General features: G+C 49.4%; 1 protein-coding gene across 11 annotated transcripts in view; it reads left to right on the top strand.

Moving 5' to 3' along the window:
• The window catches only part of CEP250 (centrosomal protein 250), a 297,988-nt gene that overhangs the window by 67,842 nt on the left and 207,923 nt on the right, over positions 1-22,223 (top strand). For 10 of the 11 annotated variants that reach the window (XM_074970437.1, XM_074970436.1, XM_074970429.1 and 7 more), the window contains exons 17-19: positions 12,621-12,748; positions 12,945-13,114; positions 16,806-16,985. In XM_074970437.1, the coding sequence (XP_074826538.1) occupies positions 12,621-12,748; positions 12,945-13,114; positions 16,806-16,985 (478 nt within the window). The remainder of the gene's footprint in view (positions 1-12,620; positions 12,749-12,944; positions 13,115-16,805; positions 16,986-22,223) is intronic. The other variant, XM_074970431.1, reaches the window with a different exon arrangement.

Genomic DNA, 22,223 nt, shown 5'->3' with positions numbered 1-22,223 from the left:
CTTGTGTTGACCAAGGTCTCCTTACAGCTTTTGATACTCAGAGCTGTTCTTTGTGTATGCGTCCGTGTGCACTCCACACTAGGTGTGCTGTACCCTTGTGCACGGAACCAGATTTTTTTTAAGAGCACTGTCCATTGGAGGTTACGCATGCTGTACTGCCGCATGTTCCTTTATGAGGTTATAAAGGCCAGGGTGTCCACAGCCCTCCCACAATTCCCTCTTACTGCTCCTGGCAGTGAGACAGAACTTAGCTGGTATCAGACCCATGGACTTTAGCTCCAGCTACATTTCTCAAAAAAAAAAGTCCTTCAAATCTTCTGACATTCCTCAAAACCACCTTCATGATTTATTTTTGTTCCCTAGTCTGTTCTAGCACTTGTTGAACCAAAAGCTGCTTGCAGACCCCAGTGTCCAGGCCCCCTTGTACAAGGGCCGCTTGCATAGGCTCTTAGAATGGGAAACTCAAAACCCACAGGCTTTAAGCCTTGTCTGCCCTGCAATGAGCTAATTTCTCTGAAAAATGGGTCCTGCAGATGCCTATTCTGCTTGAGAAAGTCTCATGTCCCAAGCCAGTGCTCTGTCTGCCTTTCTCTCTGCAAGAACTTGCAAGACAAGGGATACAAGGCTGAAACTCCATCTTCTGGAGCAATCTATGAGAGTGGCATCTGATCCAGAAAAGCCAAGCTTGAAGACCCTTTTGATGGCCAAACCCACATCTTCCAGCACTCCACCTAGCAGGCAGGCAACTCTGAAGACCTCTACAGAAAAAGAGGCACCGAAAGCTGACCTGGCGCCAGCATCAGCATTGGCACTAGTACCAACCCTGGCACTGAAGTCATTGATGGCCCCAATGTCAAAGTTAACATTTTGGACAAAAAAACAGGGTGCTGAGATGGACTGCTGCAAACACAGGGGCAGGAGCTTGAGAAGGAATTCCAGTATCCTTTCAGAAAGAGGGATGCAGGAAGATGTTGGGAGACAAGCTGGCCAAATCATGTATTGTCCTTGGGTGAAAATATAGCCTCAGCGTTAATACCGGCACCAATTTCAGGGCCTTTCAGGAGTTCCTGGTGCAGACCATGCCTTCTATGACGAGATAACTAGCTCTGTGGACAAGGGGAAAGCAGTGGATGTGTTATTCCTTGACTTTAGCAAAGCTTTTGATAGAGTCTCCCACAGTATTCTTGCCAGCAAGTTAAAGAAGTATGGGCTGGATAAATGGACTATAAGGTGGATAGAAAGCTGGCTAGATCATCAGGCTCAACCAGTAGTGATCAATGGCTCCATATCTAGTTGGCAGCCGGTATCAAGCGGAGTGTCCCAAGGGTCGGTCCTGGGGCCGGTTTTGTTCAATATCTTCGTTAATGATCTGGAGGATGGCGTGGATTGCACCTTCAGCAACTTTGCAGATGACACTAACCTGGGAGGAGTGGTAGATATGCTGGACAGTAGGGATAGGATACAGAGGGCCCTAGACAAATTAGAGGATTGGGCCAAGAGAAATCTGATGAGGTTCAACAAGGACAAGTGCAGAGTCCTGCACTTAGGACGGAAGAATCCCATGCACTGCTACAAAGTAGGGACTGAGTGGCTAGGCAGCAGTTCTGCAGAAAAGGACCTAGGGGATACAGTGGACGAGAAGCTGGATATGAGTCAACAGTGTGGCCTTGTTGCCAAGAAGGCTAATGGCATTTTGGGCTGTATAAGTAGGGGCATTGCCAGCAGATCGAGGGACGTGATCATTCCCCTCTATTCAATATTGGAGAGGCCTCATCTGGAGTACTGTGTCCAGTTTTGGGCCCCACACTACAAGAAAGATGTGGAAAAATTGGAAATAGTCCAGCAGAGGGCAACAAAAATGATTAGGCTGCTGGAGCACATGATTTATGAGGAGAGGCTGAGGGAACTGGGATTATTTAGTCTGCAGAAGAGAAGAATGAGGGGGGATTTGATAGCTGCTTTCAACTACCTGAAAGGGGGTTCCAAAGAGGATGCATCTAGACTGTTCTTAGTGGTACCAGATGATAGAACAAAGAATAATGGTCTCAAGTTGCAGTGGGGGAGGTTTAGGTTGGATATTAGAAAAAACTTTTTCACTAGGAGGGTGGTGAAGCACTGGAATGGGTTACCTAGGGAGGTGGTGGAATCTCCTTCCTTAGGGGATTTTAAGGTCAGGCTTGACTAAGCCCTGGCTGGGATGATTTAGTTGGGAATTAGGTCCTGCTTTGAGCAGGGGGTTGGACTAGATGACCTCCTGAGGTCCCTTCCAACCCTGATATTCTATGATTCTATGATCTTTCGAGACTGTGTCTTTGGCTCTGAGAAGTCTCACAATTATTTGCTATCTTTTTGGCTTCTGGTCCTGCCAGGATTGCCCTCCTTATAAATAAAGTCTTGCTAGACCCAGGAAGAGCCTCATGACAAACACCAGCCATTATTCCACCAATTGCAAAATCTGTCAAAGAACAGTACCGGGTATCCCCCTTGGGTTTTGAGTACTTTTACTCCCACCCCAAGCTGCCTTCCTAGTAGGCTAAACTGTCTAGGAGATGTGAAGTTCCAACAAGAAACGCTCCTAAGGACAAGGAGCGGAATGCTTAGATCTGTTCGGAAGAAAAACATACTTATCACTTTGCTCCAGTTGAGGGTGGCCAGCGGCCAGACATTGTTGGCCAAATACAACTCTTTGACATGGGACAGGGTAACACCCTTCCTGACAAGTTTCTTCATGAAAGCGGAGAGGAGCTGAAAGGCGTTATAAAAGAAGGCCAGCCTGGGGCCAAGGCAGCTCTGCTGGCTGTGTGGGACACTTTTGAGGCTGTGGCCAGTGGTAAGTATCATGGCTCCACACTTCGGGTATCCCTAGTGAGGTACTAGCCACAATTGAGGCCCTGCCCTTTGAGGGCTTCAACTCTCCAGTGAACAGACTGGTGGAACCCTACATTCTGTGAAAGATCCCAAGGAAACCTTATGCTCCAGGAATCCACACTCCCCCACACTTTTGAAAGGTGTACCACCCTTAACCATTGCACCAGTGAAGACCATTCGTCCCGTCATACCACAGACAGGTGCTGTACCAGCCTAGAAACCCACGTATGACACCCATAAAGGCCCATAAGTGGTTCACTACGCTGTCAGCAACTCCTATCAGGCCTGACAAACTCACTATACCTAACACATTGCAATTGTAGTATTTATCTGTAAAGCATGTTCTTTGAGTGCTTGTTTATGTCAATTCCGATCAGGTGTGTGCACACTGCGTGCACGACAGCCAGAAGATTTTTCCCTTAGCAGTAACCGTAGGGTCAGCCTGGGCGCCTTCATGGTGCCCAGTATAGGGCCCTGCCAACCCGACACCCACTCAGTTCCTACTTGCCGCCTGTGATGGCTAGCTGGAACTCCCTACTGCTCTTGCCTCGGCAAGCATGTGCTTCTCAGTATCTCTGTCCTCGTGAACATAGGTAGCATAGTAGTTATAGTTAGTGTAGTTTTTCTTATAGGTTTCCTTTGCGGGGTCTTCCCCCTGATGTGTTTCCTCAGCACTGGGGTATGTCGGTCCCCAGGCTTTAAACCATGCCTGGACTATGGCAGGTTTATGCCAAGGAGTGACCCGCACTCGTCGTGCCTTAAGTGTCTGGGCGAGGGTCATCTCAGAGACCTCTGTAAAATCTTTAAGGGTTTTCACCCCAGGACCCTTAAGGACAGAGAGCAGCACCTCCAAGTCCTACTTATGGAGGTGGCTCTTTGTCCCCAGTCTGAGCACGCCATGTCTGACCCGGCCTCGAGCGCCGCATCCTCGGTGCGCAGTGCACTGGCACCATTGATGCACAAACCAGTGCCGAGGAAGGATTCAGTTAGAGACCCTCGGCACTGCCATGGCTCCACCCACAGGCAGCCATTGGTGAGGCACCGCTCTCACTCCCCGGTGTCCCGTAAGAAGAAGAAGGCCGACAGAGGGCGCTCCCCAGCTAGGTCTAAGGACCAGATAACGAGAAAACCCGCATCAGGAGCTCGGTTGGCCAGGATCCCATCGACTACTGCTCCGGGAGGGGTACAGTCAAGTCCGGACCCGCACCACTGAGCCGCCGCTGCAAGGACATACAACTCCCCTCCATGCCGGAGGTGTTCGAGGTGGCAGAAGACCTATTGGCACTCACTGTGCCACCCTCCCCGCCTAGGAGGGACCGGTCACTGGCACCGATCCCAGGCCTGGTACATTCTGTGGGCAAGCCAGCGATGATGTCTGCCATGAGGCCATCCCTGTTACATCAACCACCGGCACCAGGAGTTTCTGCGGGGGAGCCACTCCGGTCCCCAAGCTGGCACTGATCCCCGGCACCAAGAGGCTCTGCTCCTCCCTGGTCATCACAATCAGAGATCTCGGAGGCAGAGTCCTTGTGCTCTAGCAGGAGCAGAAGATCCTGCTCCCGCTGCGATCATCATCCCTACTCAGCGCCCTGGCAGGGCCAGTGGCAGGCCTCTCAGTGGCCCTTCTGGACTCCCTGGGCTTATCATCAAAGCCAGGGTGCCGCACTGTCCTCAGCACCTTTCCTGGCTCCGATCCTGGCGTCAACCATGACTCCGATCCTGGCATCAGCCCCCATTCCGGCGTCTGCCCCCATTCCAGGGGCGGCTGCGGCACCCAGCTCGGCACTGACCCTGGCGCCGATCCCGGCATCCGTGGTGCCATTGGCCATGGCACCGACTGTGGCACTGACCACAGTGCCATCGTTCCTTGCCCCAGGGGACTCCAGGGTGGCCAAGGGCAGTGATCAGACCCCAGTACCGGCTGCCTTCAGATGAGGCGGTGGCAGGTACCTCGACTGCTCCAGCCTTAGAAGACACTAGGGTCCTTCAGCAGCTGCTGAGATGGGTGGAGGTGGTGGAGGAAGCCAACCCAATGGCCGATATTCTCTCCCTTCCCGAGCCATCCTGTATTGCGCTGCCACTGATCAAAATGATTGACAATGCCACCAAGACACTGTGGCAGACCCTGTCTTCACTGCCGCCTACCGCCAAGAGATATGAATGGAGGTACTTTGTTCCCTCGCATGGGTATGAACATTTGTACACCCACCCCCAGCCAGACTCCCTGATAGTGGATGCTGCTAACCAGTGTGAACGATAAGGCTATCAGGGGCCCTCTCCCAAGAACCATGAGGCCAAGAAGTTGGACCTTTTTGGGAGAAAAATATACTTGATTGGGGGGGTCGGAGCTCCGTATCACTAACCATCAGGCGGTGGTTAGCAGATGCAATTATAACACCTGCGGGACTATGCAAAAGTTCACTGAACTTCTGACTCTCGTGCGGACTTCTCCGCACTAGTAGAGGAGGGCAAATTGATCTCCCGTGCATCCCTGCAGGTGGCCTGGGATGCAGCGGACGCGACCTCCTGCACGATGGCTATTGGGGTGGCCATGAGAAGGAGTTGCTGGCTGCAGGTCTCGGGCCTACCATTCAGGTGCTGCAGACAATTCTGGATCTCCCCTTTGAGGGTCAATCACTGTTTTCAGAGAAGACTGACTCCCGTTTGCACAGCCTCAAGGACTCTCGGGCCCCCCTGAAGTCCTTGGGCCTTCACACACCTGAGACTCAGAGGAGACACTTCAGGCCTCCACGACTCCCGAGGAATTATCAGCCTGAGGGCAGAGAGGAAGGGTCGCGTAGGAGGAACAGGAACTGGAGAAAGAGACCTCATCCTTCCTCTGGCCAGTCTAAACCTTCCTCAGGCCAGAGGCAGGACTTTTGAAGGTGCGCTCAGGGGTGATGCACCAGCTCAAAGACTGGATCCTCCCCGCCTTACCTTTTCGTCCCATCTATCCCCTTTCTACCCTGCGTGGGCCCGCATTACATTGGACCGTTGGGTGCTCTGCATGGTAGAAAGGGGATATTCATTCCAGTTCTCGGCCCTCCCACCCCACCTCCCTGTCCCTCTTCAGGGACTCCTCTCATGAGCAACTCCTTATCCAGGAGGTGCAGTTGCTCCTCTCAATAGGAGCAGTGGAAGAGGTTCCTCAGGGCTACAGGGGCAGAGGCTTTTATACCCGGTATTTCCTAATATTGAAAGCCAAAGAGGGGGGCTAAGACCTATTCTAGACCTGCGCAAACTCAACAAATTAATGAAGAAACTCAAGTTACGCATGGTCTTGTTGGCCTCCATCATCTCTTCCTTGGATCCAGGGGACTGGTATGCTGCTCTCGACTTGAAGGACATGTACTTTCACGTAGCAATAACTCCGTCCCACAGAAAATACCTAGGTTTGTGGTGAGCAACAGCCACTACCAGTTCACAGTCCTCCCGTTTGGTCTGTCAGCAGCGCCCCGAATATTCACCAAGTGCACGGCAGTTGTGGCTGCATTCCTGCGCAGGCGCCAGGTACAGGTAGTCCTGTACCTACACGACTGGCTGATCAAGGGCCGCTCTAGGGCTCTAGTAGAGGGGCAAGTCGAATTCATCATGGCAACGTTTGACTCACTGGGCCTTCTCCTGAACGTGGGGAAGTCCACTCTGTCCCCTGTTCAGCGGATAGAGTTTATAGGGGTGGTTCTGGACTCAACCCAGGCCAGGGCATATCTTCCAGAATCGAGGTTCCGGGCCAAGGGCGACATCATTCAGAGTCTCAGGCAGTTCCACACCACCACAGCACGAAATTGCCTAAGACTCCTGGGACACATGGCTGCATGTACCTATGTGGTGCAACACGCCAGGCTCAGACTTCAGCTGCTTCAATCCTGGCTAGCCTTGGTGTATCAGCTGGTTCAGGACAGTTTCAGTAGGGTCATGACTTTGCCTCCCCGTATCCTCGACTCCCTTCTGTGGTGTCTCGACACACAGGTGGTGTGTGCGGGGGTCCCCTTCGCCAGCCCCCAGCCAACTCTCTCATTGGTGATGGACGCATCAGACTTGGGCTGGGGTGCACATCTGGGAGACCTCAGGACTCAAGGCCTCTGGTCACAGGCAGAGATGGCTCCCCACATCAATGTCAGAGAGCTGAGAGCAGTGCACATACCATGCCAGACTTTCTGAGCCCACCTAACAGGGAGATGTGTTTCAGTTATGACAGACAATGCCACAGCGATGTTTTATATCAACAAACGGGGGTGCATGCTCCTCTCCCCTGTGCCAGGAACCCTCATGCTGTGGGACTTCTGAGTAGAGCATTCGATACACCTGCAAGCTTGTTGGCAGACTACCTCAGGAGGTCGTTCCAAGGCCGCAAGCGGTCCCTACGCCTGGATGTTGTGAACTCCATCTTCCAATGGTGGAGCTTCCCCCAGGTAGACCTCTTTGCCACGTGACTCAACAGTGTCAGCAGTTCTGCTCCTTCTGGAATCACAGTCCGGGCTCCATAGCGGATGCTTTCCTATTACAATGGGGCGATCATCTCCTATACGCATTCCTGCCCATCCCTCTCATTCACAAGGTGCTCCTCAAGATACGGAGGGAAGAAGCTTCGGTGATATTGATAGCTCCAGCCTGGCCCCGCCAACACTGGTACACATCCCTCCTCAAGTTGTCTGTGGAAGTCCCAGTCACCTTGCCGCTCTTCCTGGACTTAGTAACTCAGGATCACGGTCGCCTCCAGCACCCAAACCTCAAGTTGTTGCACTTCACAGCGTTGAAGCTCCATGGCTGAACCCAATGGAGCTTATCTGCTCAGACAAGTCCTCCTTGACAGTAGAAAACCCTCCACTAGGGCTACCTACCTTGCCAAGTGGAAGAGATTTTCAATCTGGATGGCACAGCATCATTCTTCCCCGACGCTCACCACTATACCGCTTATATTGGACTACCTCCTCCATCTCAAACAGCAGGGCCTGTCCATGTCATCAATAAGGGTTCACCTGGCTGCCATTTCAGCCTTTTATGTTCAGCCAATTGATAGACTTCATGGGAGTTCTGCTTGACTCAGGTTCAGTGAAAGCTTTCCTGCCAGAGGACAGGTTCCAGTCCCTGCAGTTGATAGTGTCTGACCACAGAGTGTACATGTTTGGGCTTCCTTGGTCATAGGTCTGTATGTGTGACGTCCCTTGCCAGACATTGCCTGCAGCATCTAAATTGCTGGCTGACGACAGTCTGCTCTCTGTCCAAACACCTAATGACGGAATAAGTCTCGGTCCCACCATATATCCTGCATGAACTTCAGAGGTGGCTAGACTTGCTGAAAAAGGGGGTCTATCCCCTCCATGATGATGACACTGGTCACAGATTTGTCAGGGACAAGGTGGGGAGCCCACTTACACTACTTGCAAATGCTAGGCTTGTGGTCCCAGGATGATCTCAAGCACCACACAAACTTTTTTGAAGCGAGAGCCATCAGACTGGCTTGGATAGCATCCCACCGGTCCTCCAAAATGCCACAGTGTAGGTCCTGATGAACAACGCTTCGGCAATGAGTATATAAACAAGCAGAGGGGCACTTGATCATCTCCACTGTGCCTGGAGGTGACTGAGTTCTGGGAGTGGTGTCATCATAGAATCATAGAATATCAGGGTTGGAAGGGACCTCAGGAGGTCATCTAGTCCAACCCCCTGCTCAGAGCAGGACCAATCCCCAATTAAATCATCCCAGCCAGGGCTTTGTCAAGCCTGACCTTCAAAACTTCTAAGGAAGGAGATTCTACCACCTCCCTAGGTAACGCATTCCAGTGTTTCACCACCCTCCTAGTGAAAAAGTTTTTCCTAATATCCAACCTAAACCTCCCCCACTGCAACTTGAGACCATTACTCCTTGTCCTGTCATCTTCTACCACTGAGAATAGTCTAGAACCATCCTCTTTGGAACCACCTCTCAGGTAGTTGAAAGCAGCTATCAAATCCCCCCTCATTCTTCTCTTCTGCAGACTAAACAATCCCAGTTCCCTCAGCCTCTCCTCATAAGTCATGTGTTCCAGACCCCTAATCATTTTTGTTGCCCTTCGCTGGACTCTCTCCAATTTATCCACATCCTTCTTGTAGTGTGGGGCCCAAAGCTGGACACAGTACTCCAGATGAGGCCTCACCAATGTCGAATAGAGGGGAACGATCACGTCCCTCAATCTGCTCGCTATGCCCCTACTTATACATCCCAAAATGCCATTGGCCTTCTTGGCAACAAGGGCACACTGCTGACTCATATCCAGCTTCTCGTCCACTGCAACCCCTAGGTCCTTTTCCGCAGAACTGCTGCCTAGCCATTCGGTCCCTAGTCTGTAGCGGTGCATTGGGTTCTTCCGTCCTAAGTGCAGGACCCTGCATTTATCCTTGTTGAACCTCATCAGGTTTCTTTTGGCCCAATCCTCCAATTTGTCTAGGTCCCTCTGTATCCTATCTCTGCTCTCCAACGTATCTACCACTCCTCCCAGTTTAGTATCATCTGCAAATTTGCTAAGAGTGCAATCCACACCATCCTCCAGATCATTTATGAAGATATTGAACAAAACCGGCCCCAGGACCGACCCCTGGGGCACTCCACTTGACACCGGCTGCCAACTAGACATGGAGCCATTGATCACTACCCGTTGAGCCCGACAATCTAGCCAACTTTCTACCCACCTTATAGTACATTCATCCAGCCCATACTTCTTTAACTTGCTGACAAGAATACTGTGGGAGACAGTGTCAAAAGCTTTGCTAAAGTCAAGAAACAATACATCCTCTGCTTTCCCTTCATCCACAGAATCAGTAATCTCATCATAGAAGGCGATTAGATTAGTCAGGCATGACCTTCCCTTGGTGAATCCATGCTGACTGTTCCTGATCACTTTACTCTCGTGTAAGTGCTTCAGGATTGATTCCTTGAGGACCTGCTCCATGATTTTTCCGGGGACTGAGGTGAGGCTGACCGGCCTGTAGTTCCCAGGATCCTCCTTCTTCCCTTTTTTAAAGATTGGCACTACATTAGCCTTTTTCCAGTCATCTGGGACTTCCCCCGTTCGCCACGAGTTTTCAAAGATAATGGCCAATGGCTCTGCAATCACATCCGCCAATTCCTTTAGCACTCTCGGATGCAACTCGTCCGGCCCCATGGACTTGTGCACGTCCAGCTTTTCTAAATAGTCCCTAACCACCTCTTTCTCCACAGAGGGCTGGCCATCTACTCCCCATGTTGCGATGCCCAGCGCAGCAGTCTGGGAGCTGTCCTTGTTAGTGAAGACAGAGGCAAAAAAAGCATTGAGCACATTAGCTTTTTCCACATCCTCTGTCACTAGGTTGCCTCCCTCATTCAGTAAGGGGCCCACACTTTCCTTGGCTTTCTTCTTGTTGCCAACATACCTGAAGAAACCCTTCTTGTTACTCTTGACATCTCTTGCTAGCTGCAGCTCCAGGTGCGATTTGGCCCTCCTGATTTCATTCCTACATGCCCGAGCAATATTTTTATACTCTTCCCTGGTCATATGTCCAACCTTCCACTTCTTGTAAGCTTCTTTTTTATGTTTAAGATCCGCTAGGATTTCACCATTAAGCCAAGCTGGTCGCCTGCCATATTTACTATTCTTTCGACTCATCGGGATGGTTTGTCCCTGTAACCTCAACAGGGATTCCTTGAAATACAGCTAGCTCTCCTGGACTCCTTTCCCCTTCATGTTAGTCCCCCAGGGGATCCTACCCATCCGCTCCCTGAGGGAGTCAAAGTCTGCTTTCCTGAAGTCCAGGGTCCGTATCCTGCTGCTTACCTTTCTTCCCTGTGTCAGGATCCTGAACTCGACCATCTCATGGTCACTGCCTCCCAGATTCCCATCCACTTTTGCTTCCCCCACTAATTCTTCCCTGTTTGTGAGCCGGAGGTCAAGAAAAGCTCCCCCCCAGTTGGCTCGTCTAGCACTTGCACCAGGAAATTGTCCCCTACGCTTTCCAAAAACTTCCTGGATTGTCTATGCACCGCTGTATTGCTCTCCCAGCAAATATCAGGAAAATTAAAGTCACCCATGAGAACCAGGGCGTGCGATCTTGTAGCTTCTGCGAGTTGCCGGAAGAAAGCCTCATCCACCTCATCCCCCTGATCCGGTGGTCTATAGCAGACTTCCACCACTACATCACTCTTGTTGCTCACACTTCTAAACTTAATCCAGAGACACTCAGGTTTTTCTGCAGTTTCGTACCGGAGCTCTGAGCAGTCATACTGCTCCCTTACATACAGTGCTACTCCCCCACCTTTTCTGCCCTGCCTGTCCTTCCTGAACAGTTTATAACCATCCATGACAGTACTCCAGTCATGTGAGTTATCCCACCAAGTCTCTGTTATTCCAATCACGTCATAATTCCCTGACATCACCAGGACCTCCAGTTCTCCCTGCTTGTTTCCAAGGCTTTGTGCATTCGTATATAAGCACTTGAGAGAACCTGCTGATCGCCCCTCATTCTCAGTATGAGGCAGGAGCCCTCCCCTCACAGACGTTCCTGCCTGTCCTTCCTCCCGGTATCCCGTTTTCCCACTTACCTCAGGGCTTTGGTCTCCTTCCCCCGGTGAACCTAGTTTAAAGCCCTCCTTACTAGGTTAACCAGCCTGCTCACAAAGATGCTCTTCCCTCTCTTCGTAAGATGGAGCCCGTCTCTGCCCAGCACTCCTCCTTCATGGAACACCATCCCATGGTCAAAGAATCCAAAGCCTTCTCTCCGACACCACCTGCGTAGCCATTCGTTGACTTCCACGATTCGACGGTCCCTGCCCTGGCCTTTTCCTTCCACGGGGAGGATGGACGAGAACACCACTTGCGCCTCAAACTCCTTTATCCTTCTTCCCAGAGCCACGTAGTCCGCAGTGATCCGCTCAAGGTCATTCTTGGCAGTATCATTGGTGCCCACGTGGAGAAGCAGGAAGGGGTAGCGATCCGAGGGCTTGATGAGTCTCGGCAGTCTCTCCGTCACATCGCGAACCTTAGCCCCTGGCAAGCAGCAGACTTCTCGGTTTTCCCGGTCAGGGCGGCAGATAGATGACTCAGTCCCCCGGAGGAGAGAGTCCCCGACCACCACCACCCGCCTCCTTCTCTTGGGAGTGGTGGTCGTGGAACCCCCAACCTCAGGACATCGCATCTCATGCCTTCCAACCAGCGGAGTCTCCTTCTGCTTTCTCCCCCCAGACGTATCGTCTGGTCCACTCTCCGCAATGGTACCTGTGGAGAGAACATGAAAGCGGTTAGTTACCTGTGTCTGCGTTGCTGGAACCCGGACATTCCCCCTTCTTCTTCTGGAGGTCACATGTTGCCAAGCTTCTTCACTGGCCTCTTGGCTCCGCTGTGCAACCTGCTCTAAATCTTTAGAGCTTTGCACCTGTAGAAGCATATCCTGACGTTTGTCCAGAAAATCCTCAGATTCTCATCAGCATGGAAATGGACTGCATGGAGGTGGCCCGTTAACTTTACTTTACCTAGACTGGTCCCTTGAAATATGTGTTAACTACTTATGATAAACAATGTGTCCCACCATATATATAGCTGTGACACTCTGTGTACAGAATCCAAGACCTGAAGAATAGGTCAGTGTAAGTTCAAAAGCTTGTCTCTCTCACCAACAGAAGTTGGTCCAATAAAAGATATTATCTCATCCACCGTGTCTCTCTAATATCTGGGGACTGACATGACTACAGCTACACTGCAAGTACAAGAGACTCATTATTGCTCTGTATTTGTATCCTGTAGATCAGCAAAGGAAATCTTAGAATCCAGCCTGTTCGACGCTCAGCAGCAGGTGTCTCAGCTGGAGGTCACGAGGGGTCAGCTGGAAATCAACGTTCAAACAGTCACCCAGGCCAAAGAGGTGATACAAGGTAAGAGGCTGAGAAGCACAGCCCACCAGAGATGTCCCTTCCGTGGATGGGGCAAAGGGGCCACTGGGGAGTGAGAGATGGACATGGCCCTCTCCCTGTCTGGGACAGAGAAGGCTCTGGCATGGTGCAGCTGAGCCCTTAATAGCTCAAGGAAGTGAGAGGGGTTCAGACTCTTGCCATGTCTCCTCTTCTGCAGGAGAAGTGAAGTGCCTTCGTTGTGAGCTGGAAACAGAGAGGTCCACAATGGAGCAGGAGCGGGAGGATATGGCACAGCAGCTCTCACGGACAGAGCAGCAATATCAAGATACCCTTAGCCTTCGGCAAGCTGCGTACGAGGAGGAAATGAACAAGCTCCTGCAAGAGCTGGTAGGTGGTAGGATGGCCATCATCAAAGGGCAAAGCCAGTGGGTTTTAATGGTTAAGCCCCTGGACCCATTTTAATGTTTTCATGAATGTTTATTGCTCTCCTCAGACACTGTACTGACCATCCATGTACAATGTTTGCTACTGCAGCCTTGTATGATTTACTAACAAAACCTTGTATGCTGGATTCCACTTCACTGCAAGACAGCTAGGACACTCCAACGCTCTAAAGCTTTGTTTTGTCCCTTTGAGGTGCATGTGCTTCATGTACAGACTTTCTGCCAATACATGGCTATGTTCATACAGTTACTTTGTGATCATGACTGTGGTGGTGACAAAAAATAGAAGGCTACTAAGTACAGTAAGAATAAGAGTGTCAATGCCTGTTAATTTCTAATAGGAATTGGGCATCCAGATCCCTCAGGCAGTTTTGAAAATCCTTTGTTACATAATCCATTCTATAGAGGAAAAATAGAAGTATATCCTCTACAGCAGATATTTGCAGTGGGCCATTTTTAAGCAATCCATAGACTATGATGTGTATGCACACAACGTTCATGAAATAATGAACAAATCTGGGAAAACTTTAACCTGTTTGCAGATGCTCCTCAAGCAGAAGAGGGTGATGTTTGTGGAATAAATGTTATGAATAATTTACCAGCTGTAAACTAAAGTTGCTGTTTAATATGGGTTTGTCAATCCACCAATAGTGCACTGCATGGCTGCGTGTACAGCTGTGTGTGATGATGGTGTTCCTAAAGTTTGGTTTGCAGACCTGTGCCGGTCCATGTGGATCCTGGGCTGCTTGCATCATAGAGTCAATCAAGTGAAACAAGACAGTCTCTTGTTGCTCTTCAAGTAGAGCTCCCTCTCATGCCTTTGCTTGTTTGGGCTATTGCCCTGGAGGTGAAGTTTGTTATCAAGTCTCATTCTTTGTTGAGTGTTCAAGGGGAATATAATTGTGAACAATTTGCTGACAATACCACAGCGGAGGGGGAAGAAACACAATGGTGTCAAAGCTGAGCTTCAATGGGTCCTGAAGAGATTAGACTGAGGGCAACAGGAAACAAAAGCATGAAGTTCCGACAAAGTGCTGAACTGCTGAGTTAACCCAGGCTCTTACTCACATGTTGTCCCTAACCCACCTCCTAGCTGAAAACTCAGACTTCTCACCCAAGCTTGATAGTGCTTACTGCCTGGTCTGGCTGACCCGTCCTGGGTTGTAGGCTTAAGCCCGGGTGTCACTTTGACTCAGGTTGGTAACATATCCACTTTACAGTGAGGACACAGGCTAAACTTCTCAAGTGCAGATAGTCCTCTAGTGTCTTCCCACAATTCTCCCAGTGTGCCCGGGATTGTCAGGTTCTCCCACAATTCACTGGGAAAGAATTAGAGCAGTTCAGCGAGGTGCAGCGCAGAGAACCATAGGATGTGCTGCCAGAAATCTGAGCATCTCACATGGGTGAGTGCAGCACCACTGTGGACACAGCAAGTCTCATATGGCTCTGCAGTGTGACTGCTCACACCTGAATTAGGCCAACGCAGGTACTGGTCTCCCGAGTTAACTCTGCAATACAGACGTGCTCAGAGAAAGGAAATAACTAGGTCCTACCAAATTCACAGTCCATTTTGGTCAATTTCATGGTCATGGGATTTTAAAAATCATAAATTTTATGATTTCAGATATTTAAATCTGAAATTTCACGGTGTTCTAACTGTAGGGGTCCTGGCCCAAAAGGGGGTAGTGGGGGCATTGCAAGGTTATTACAGGGGAGTCGTGGTATTGCCACCCTTGCCTCTGCTGGCGGCAGTATTGCCTTCAAAGTTGGGTGGCTGGAGAGCGGCATCTGCTGGCCGGGAGCCCTACTCTGAAGGCAGCGCCACCGCCAGCAGCAGCATAGAAGTAAGGATGGTGTGGTATTGTCACCCTTACTTCTGTGCTGCTGCCTTCAGAGCTGGGCCCTCAGCCAGCAGCCGTCACTCTCCGACCACCCATTACCACCCTTACTTCTGTGCTGCTGCTGACAGTGCTGCCTTCAGAGCTGGGAGCCTGGCCAGCAGCCACTGCTTCCCAGACACCCAGCTCTGAAAGCAGCGCAGAAGTTAGGGTGGCAATACCACGATCCCGCTACAATAACCTTGTAATCCCCCCATCCTGCAACCTCCTTTTGGATCGGGACCCCCAGTTTGAGAAACACAGCCAGTCTGCCCTGTGAAATCTGTATGGCATAGAGCTGTAGTGCAGAAAAGACCAGATTTCACAGCGGAGATCAGATTTCGTGGTCCGTGACGCGTTTTTCATAGCTGTAAATTTGGTTGGGCCCTAGAAATAACCAACCCAGTTACACACAGGGGAGATGTAAGTAAAGCTGTACCTCAGTACCTTGGAGAGAGTTTATTGTCTCACCTTAAGCCTGTCCTAATGTGACTTGTCATGTGATCAAATAAAGTTTGTTTATTTTTTGTATTGCAGTTTATTTATCCAGTGCTTGAGGAGCAATGCTGTGTGGGATCAGGATTGGGCATTGGAAGGAGAAATTGCTCAGTGTAGACACCCAGGCACAGTAGGGCAGGATGAACTGGACACATAAAACTCTTTACACAGCCCCTGCACCCACAAACAGATGGTGACTGTTCCCAGTGGCTCAGTTACCTGAAATTAGTCAGTAATTGGTATATGTGAAGAGGGATTTCATGCATGCTGTTTGTGGCTACTGTTGCTTTATGGTTTGCTACTGGTAACATGCTGCATACAGTGGCTAGTTGGGGATGCCTGATTAAGTCACTCCTCTGGTCGACAGCATAGGGAGCACATAGCCAGTGACAGTGGCTGGCTGGTGATAGGCATGAGTACCCTTCCTCCTCAACTCCTTGCTTGGGGCCAGGCAGCAGTGGTTGAAAGTGGCTGCTGCAGGTGTGCAAAGGCTCCTTTCTCAGGCTCTTCCCAGCTGCTGCTATTATGTGACCTGCCATGGGGCACCACATCCAACCCCAAGTTCAGGATGGCCCTGGGACTGGCTCTGCAATCAACTATGTTCAGAAGGGGTGGGTGAACCCCATGCAAGGCCTGACAGCCAGGGGTTGAAATTCTGCCCAGGCTCACAGATTGATATGAAACAGCCACCTGAGGCTCTGGCACATTGCAGCGGGTTGCCCAGTGGGTGTAATAATTCAGAAGTCAGGAGAAGCCTGAGAAGAGCTACAGAAAGCCTGCTCCTTTCCTGCTGGACTTTGGCTGAGGAAGGCCATGGAGTAGCTCCAGACTGTCTGGCCCAGCCTGAGTCATGGGGGGGGGGTCTCCTCATTCTGTATGCAGTTTACACTTATTGTGCATTAATAAAAATGTTGAATTAAGCTCTGGGATAATAGGAAATAAGGGTAGAAGCAAATGCTGGGGATGGTAATGTGGAAAATCCTACAGGAACAGAGGGAGAGAATCCTCACAGGAGGGAGGCTCAGTAGGTGGAGGGGAGGTGGCGTGCTATTTCCCCTCCAAGGTCACTAGGAGTCCCCTTGGAAAATAAGTGCTTCTATCCCTACCCACAGCACTGCCAGTAATGTGTATGCTGCTGATGCTTCATGTTGGTGGAGGGAAATCTGACCTGGTCCTTTGGCTGGTGCCACATCAGCAAGCTGTGATATGAGGAGGTGGCCTAAATCTGAAGGACCTAATGGCTCTTTTTCTGATTGTTAGAAGAGTGAGCAGGAATGGCACCGCGCAGAGCTGAAAGAGGTGTCGGAGCTCTCAGCCCAAGAGAGAGCAGAGGCAGAAGGTGCTTATGAGAAGAAGCTGTTGGAGCTGAGGCAGGAGGCTGCTACTATGCAATCTCAGAAAGAAGAGGAGCGAGCTAGGGCTGAAAATGCCAGGCAAGAGGTAAAGGTTTGGGAGGGAAACTTGTTCATTTAAACAGCAGACATCTTTTGTCTTCTGACTGGTGAAGTTTCCCATAACACAGGTGTCTAGGCAGAAGTAAGAGGCCTCTTGAAGGTGATAAAATATCTTCTCTTTTGCATAGGAAATCAGGATTTACCAAACCAGATCAGGCAATTGCCCATGAAAGTTTGATGCATAGTTGATACTGCAAAGGAAGATGAAATTTCCACAGCTGGGCAATTGTGCAGCACAGAGTAGGGAGTGGGGGAAATCTTTCCTGAACTGCTTATGTTTAAGGCTCCATGTTTGTCATGGAGGCTGTCAGGGTTCCCTCCCCACTCTGAACTCTGGGATACAGATGTGGGGACCCGCATGAAAAACCCCCTAAGCTTATATTTTGCCAGTGTAGGTTAAAACTTCTCCAAGGCACAAACTCCTTTCCTTGTCCTTGGACGGTATTGCTGCCACCACCAAGTGATTTATACAAAAATTCAGGGAAGGGTCACATGGAGTCCCTATCCCCCCCAAAATGGTCAGGGGGAGGGATAGCTCAGTGGTTTAAGCATTGGCTTGCTAAGCCCAGGGTTGTGAGCTCAATCCTAGAGGGGGCCATTTAGGGATCTGGGGCAAAAGTTGGGGATTGGTCCTGCTTTGAGCAGGGGGTTGGACTAGATGACCTCCTGAGGTCCCTTCCAGCCCTGATATTCTATGAAAATATCCCCCTTCACCCCCTTTCCTGAGGATGCTTGAGAATAATATACCAACCAATTGGTTAGCAATGTGAGCACAGACAAAACCTTTTATCATTAGGACACTAAAATCAATCAGGTTCTTAAAAAAAGAACTTTATTATACAGAAAAAAGTAAAAGAATGACACCTGCAAAATCAGGATGGAAGGTACCTTTACAGGCTAATAAAAAGATGTAAAACACAGAGGACTCCCCTCTGGACCCAGCTTCACAGTTACAAAAACAGGATTAAACTACCTTTTTAGCAGAGGGAAAATTCACAAGCCACAAGAAAAGATAACCTAACACATTTCCTTGCCTGATTTACAATTTTTATAATTTTAGATGGTTCATTTTAGGTATGTTTTCAGGAGATGTTGTAGCTGCCAGGTCTCTCTCTCCGTCCAGAAAGGGAACAAACAAAGAGAGCCACAAACAAAACCTCCCCCCGCCACCCTCCCCACCGCCAGATTTGAAAGTATCTTCTTTCCTCATTGGTCCTTCTTTAGGTGATTTGAGCTACTTAACCCCTTACAGGTAAAGTGATTCGGTACAGCTGAAGGGCTTGGCCAGATTATACCCTCAAGTACGAGACCCCTTCCCTCCTTGGGATCTCAATTTAGTCCTGGAAATTCTGATGGGACCCTTTCACAACTTGCTCTCTCCTCTACGTCTCCATGAAGTTGGCATTTCTAATAGCGATCACCTCAGCCAGAAGGATTGGTGAGTTGAGAGCTCTGAGACTAGAACCCACCCCCCATACAGTTTTTTATAAGGATAAAGTTTATCTCTGGACTCACCCAAAGTTTCTTACAAAAGTAGTCTCTAGGTTTCACGTTAACCAAGCTATCTATTTGCCCACATTTTTCCAAAACCCCATCACCAGAGGCATTGGATGTGAGAAGGGCTCTAGCTTTCTATCTGGAGCGTACTAGAGTGTTCAGATCCTCTACACAACTTTTTGTGGCAGTAGCTGACAGAATTCAGGGCAGTCCAGTTTCCTCTCAGAGAATTTCCTCCTGGATCTCTTCCTCCATCCATTATGTTATCAACTGACTAACACAACCCCACTATCTCGAGTAAAGGTGCATTCTGCTAGACAGAACACAAGCAGCTTCTGCAACTTTCCTGGTTCAAGTACCCATTATTGACATTTGTAAAGCAGTGACTTTGTCATCAGACTACACCTTCCCTTCTCGTTACTCCATTTCCCGTCGGTCCAGAGATGATTCCAGTTTCAGATGGGTGGTCTTACAGTCACTGTTCAGATAGACTCTGAACCCTCTCCATTGCTGTTTGTGTCACCTACAGTGGAACTGACATGTGCAATCACTCAAAGAAGAAGAAACTGTTACCTACCTTTCTGTAAGTTTCAGAGTAACAGCCGTGTTAGTCTGTATTCGTAAAAAGAAAAAGGAAAAGGAGTACTTGTGGCACCTTAGAGACTAACCAGTTTATTTGAGCATGAGCTTTCGTGAGCTACAGCTCACTTCATCGGATGCATAGCATATCGTGGAAACTGCAGAAGACATTATATACACACAGAGACCATGAAACAAAACTTCCTCCCACCCCACTCTCCTGCTGCTAACAGCTTATCTAAAGTGATCATCAAGTGATCATCAAGGAAGGCCATTTCCAGCACAAATCAAGGTTTTCTCACTCTTCCCCCCCCCACACACACACACACAGACACACATACAAACTCACTCTCCTGCTGGTAATAGCCCATCCCTCTTTGAAACCTCTCTTTATAATGCGCATGATAATCAAGGTGGGTCATTTCCAGCACTAATCCAGGTTTTCTCACCACCCCCCCCCCCACACACACACACACACCCCCTCCAAAAACCACACACACAAACTCACTCTCCTGCTGGCAATAGCTCATCTTACAATGTGCACAGCAATAATCCAAGTTTAACCAGAACGTCTTGGGGGGGGGGGGTTTGTAGGAAAAAAACAAGGGGAGATAGGCTTTTTTGCTTTAAGATAGCGACCCTCATGTCTGTGATTGCGTGACCAGAGAGATTGAAGTGTTCTCCGACTGGTTTATGAATGTTATAATTCTTAACATCTGATTTGTGTCCATTTATTCTTTTACGTAGAGACTGTCCAGTTTGACCAATGTACATGGCAGAGGGGCATTGCTGGCACATGATGGCATATATCACATTGGTGGATGTGCAGGTGAACGAGCCTCTGATAGTGTGGCTGATGTTGTTAGGCCCTGTGATGGTGTTCCCTGTATAGATATGTGGGCACAGTTGGCAACGGGCTTTGTTGCAAGGATAGGTTCCTGGGTTAGTGGTTCTGTTGTGTGGTATGTGGTTGTTGGTGAGTATTCGCTTCAGGTTGGGGGGCTGTCTGTAGGCAAGGACTGGCCTTTCTCCCAAGATTTGTGAGAGTGTTGGGTCATCCTTCAGGATAGGTTGTAGATCCTTAATAATGCGTTGGAGGGGTTTTAGTTGGGGGCTGAAGGTGACGGCTAGTGGCGTTCTGTTATTTTCTTTGTTAGGCCTGTCCTGTAGTAGGTGACTTCTGGGAACTCTTCTGGCTCTATCAATCTGTTTCTTCACTTCCGCAGGTGGGTATTGTAGTTGTAAGAATGCTTGATAGAGATCTTGTAGGTGTTTGTCTCTGTCTGAGGGGTTGGAGCAAATGCGGTTGTATCGCAGAGCTTGGCTGTAGACGATGGATCGTGTGGTGTGGTCAGGGTGAAAGCTGGAGGCATGTAGGTAGGAATAGCGGTCAGTAGGTTTCCGGTATAGGGTGGTGTTGATGTGACCATCGTTTATTAGCACTGTAGTGTCCAGGAAGTGGATCTCATGTGTGGACTGGACCAGGCTGAGGTTGATGGTGGGATGGAAATTGTTGAAATCATGGTGGAATTCCTCAAGGGCTTCTTTTCCATGGGTCCAGATGATGAAGATGTCATCAATATAGCGCAAGTAAAGTAGGGGCGTTAGGGGACGAGAGCTGAGGAAGCGTTGTTCTAAATCAGCCATAAAAATATTGGCATACTGTGGGGCCATGCGGGTACCCATAGCAGTGCCGCTGATCTGAAGGTATACATTGTCCCCAAATGTAAAATAGTTATGGGTAAGGACAAAGTCACAAAGTTCAGCCACCAGGTTAGCCGTGACATTATCGGGGATAGTGTTCTTGATGGCTTGTAGTCCATCTTTGTGTGGAATGTTGGTGTAGAGGGCTTCTACATCCATAGTGACCAGGATGGTGTTATCAGGAAGATCACCAATGGATTGTAGTTTCCTCAGGAAGTCAGTGGTGTCTCGAAGGTAGCTGGGAGTGCTGGTAGCGTAGGGCCTGAGGAGTGAGTCTACATAGCCGGACAATTCATAAACCAGTCGGAGAACACTTCAATCTCTCTGGTCACGCAATCACAGACATGAGGGTCGCTATCTTAAAGCAAAAAAACTTCAAATCCAGACTCCAGCGAGAAACTGCTGAATTGGAATTCATTTGCAAATTGGATACTATTAATTTGGGCTTGAATAGAGACTGGGAGTGGCTAAGTCATTATGCAAGGTAGCCTATCTCCCCTTGTTTTTTTCCTACAAACACCCCCCCCCCCCCAAGACGTTCTGGTTAAACTTGGATTATTGCTGTGCACATTGTAAGATGAGCTATTGCCAGCAGGAGAGTGAGTTTGTGTGTGTGGTTTTTGGAGGGGGTGTGTGGGGGGGGGGTGAGAAAACCTGGATTAGTGCTGGAAATGACCCACCTTGATTATCATGCGCATTATAAAGAGAGGTTTCAAAGAGGGATGGGCTATTACCAGCAGGAGAGTGAGTTTGTATGTGTGTCTGTGTGTGTGTGGGGGGGGGGGAAGAGTGAGAAAACCTTGATTTGTGCTGGAAATGGCCTTCCTTGATGATCACTTGATGATCACTTTAGATAAGCTGTTAGCAGCAGGACAGTGGGGTGGGAGGAAGTTTTGTTTCATGGTCTCTGTGTGTATATAATGTCTTCTGCAGTTTCCACGATATGCTATGCATCCGATGAAGTGAGCTGTAGCTCACGAAAGCTCATGCTCAAATAAACTGGTTAGTCTCTAAGGTGCCACAAGTCCTCCTTTTCCTTTTTCTTTCTGTAAGTGTTGTTCTTCAAGATGTGTTGCACATGTCAGTTCCACAACCCACCTCCTCCCACTCTGTATCAGAGTCAGACCAGTATGAAGGAACTGAGGGGAGTTGGGGGCAGCTCCATGCTCTTATACCAGTACACAGCAGCGCAAAGTGACAGAGGGCACTCAAGCCACAGGTACCACCGAGGGGGAAAAAAATCTCTGACATCTGTGCATGAGGCATCACCTACAGTGGCATAGACATGTGCAACACATTTTGAAGAACAGTTACAGAAAGGTAGGTATCTATTTCTTCCTTATCCTCCTTATAGAGGAAGATGTCAGAAAACAGGAACAGATTTGAGCGTCGGAATGTCTGCCCCCTTCTAAGGCATGAAGCCAGAAGGTAAATCAGGAGCTGG

This window comes from Natator depressus, chromosome 13 (genome assembly GCF_965152275.1).
Source record: "Natator depressus isolate rNatDep1 chromosome 13, rNatDep2.hap1, whole genome shotgun sequence".
Taxonomy (NCBI): domain Eukaryota; kingdom Metazoa; phylum Chordata; order Testudines; family Cheloniidae; genus Natator; species Natator depressus.
This window is presented reverse-complemented; position numbering and strand designations above follow the sequence as displayed.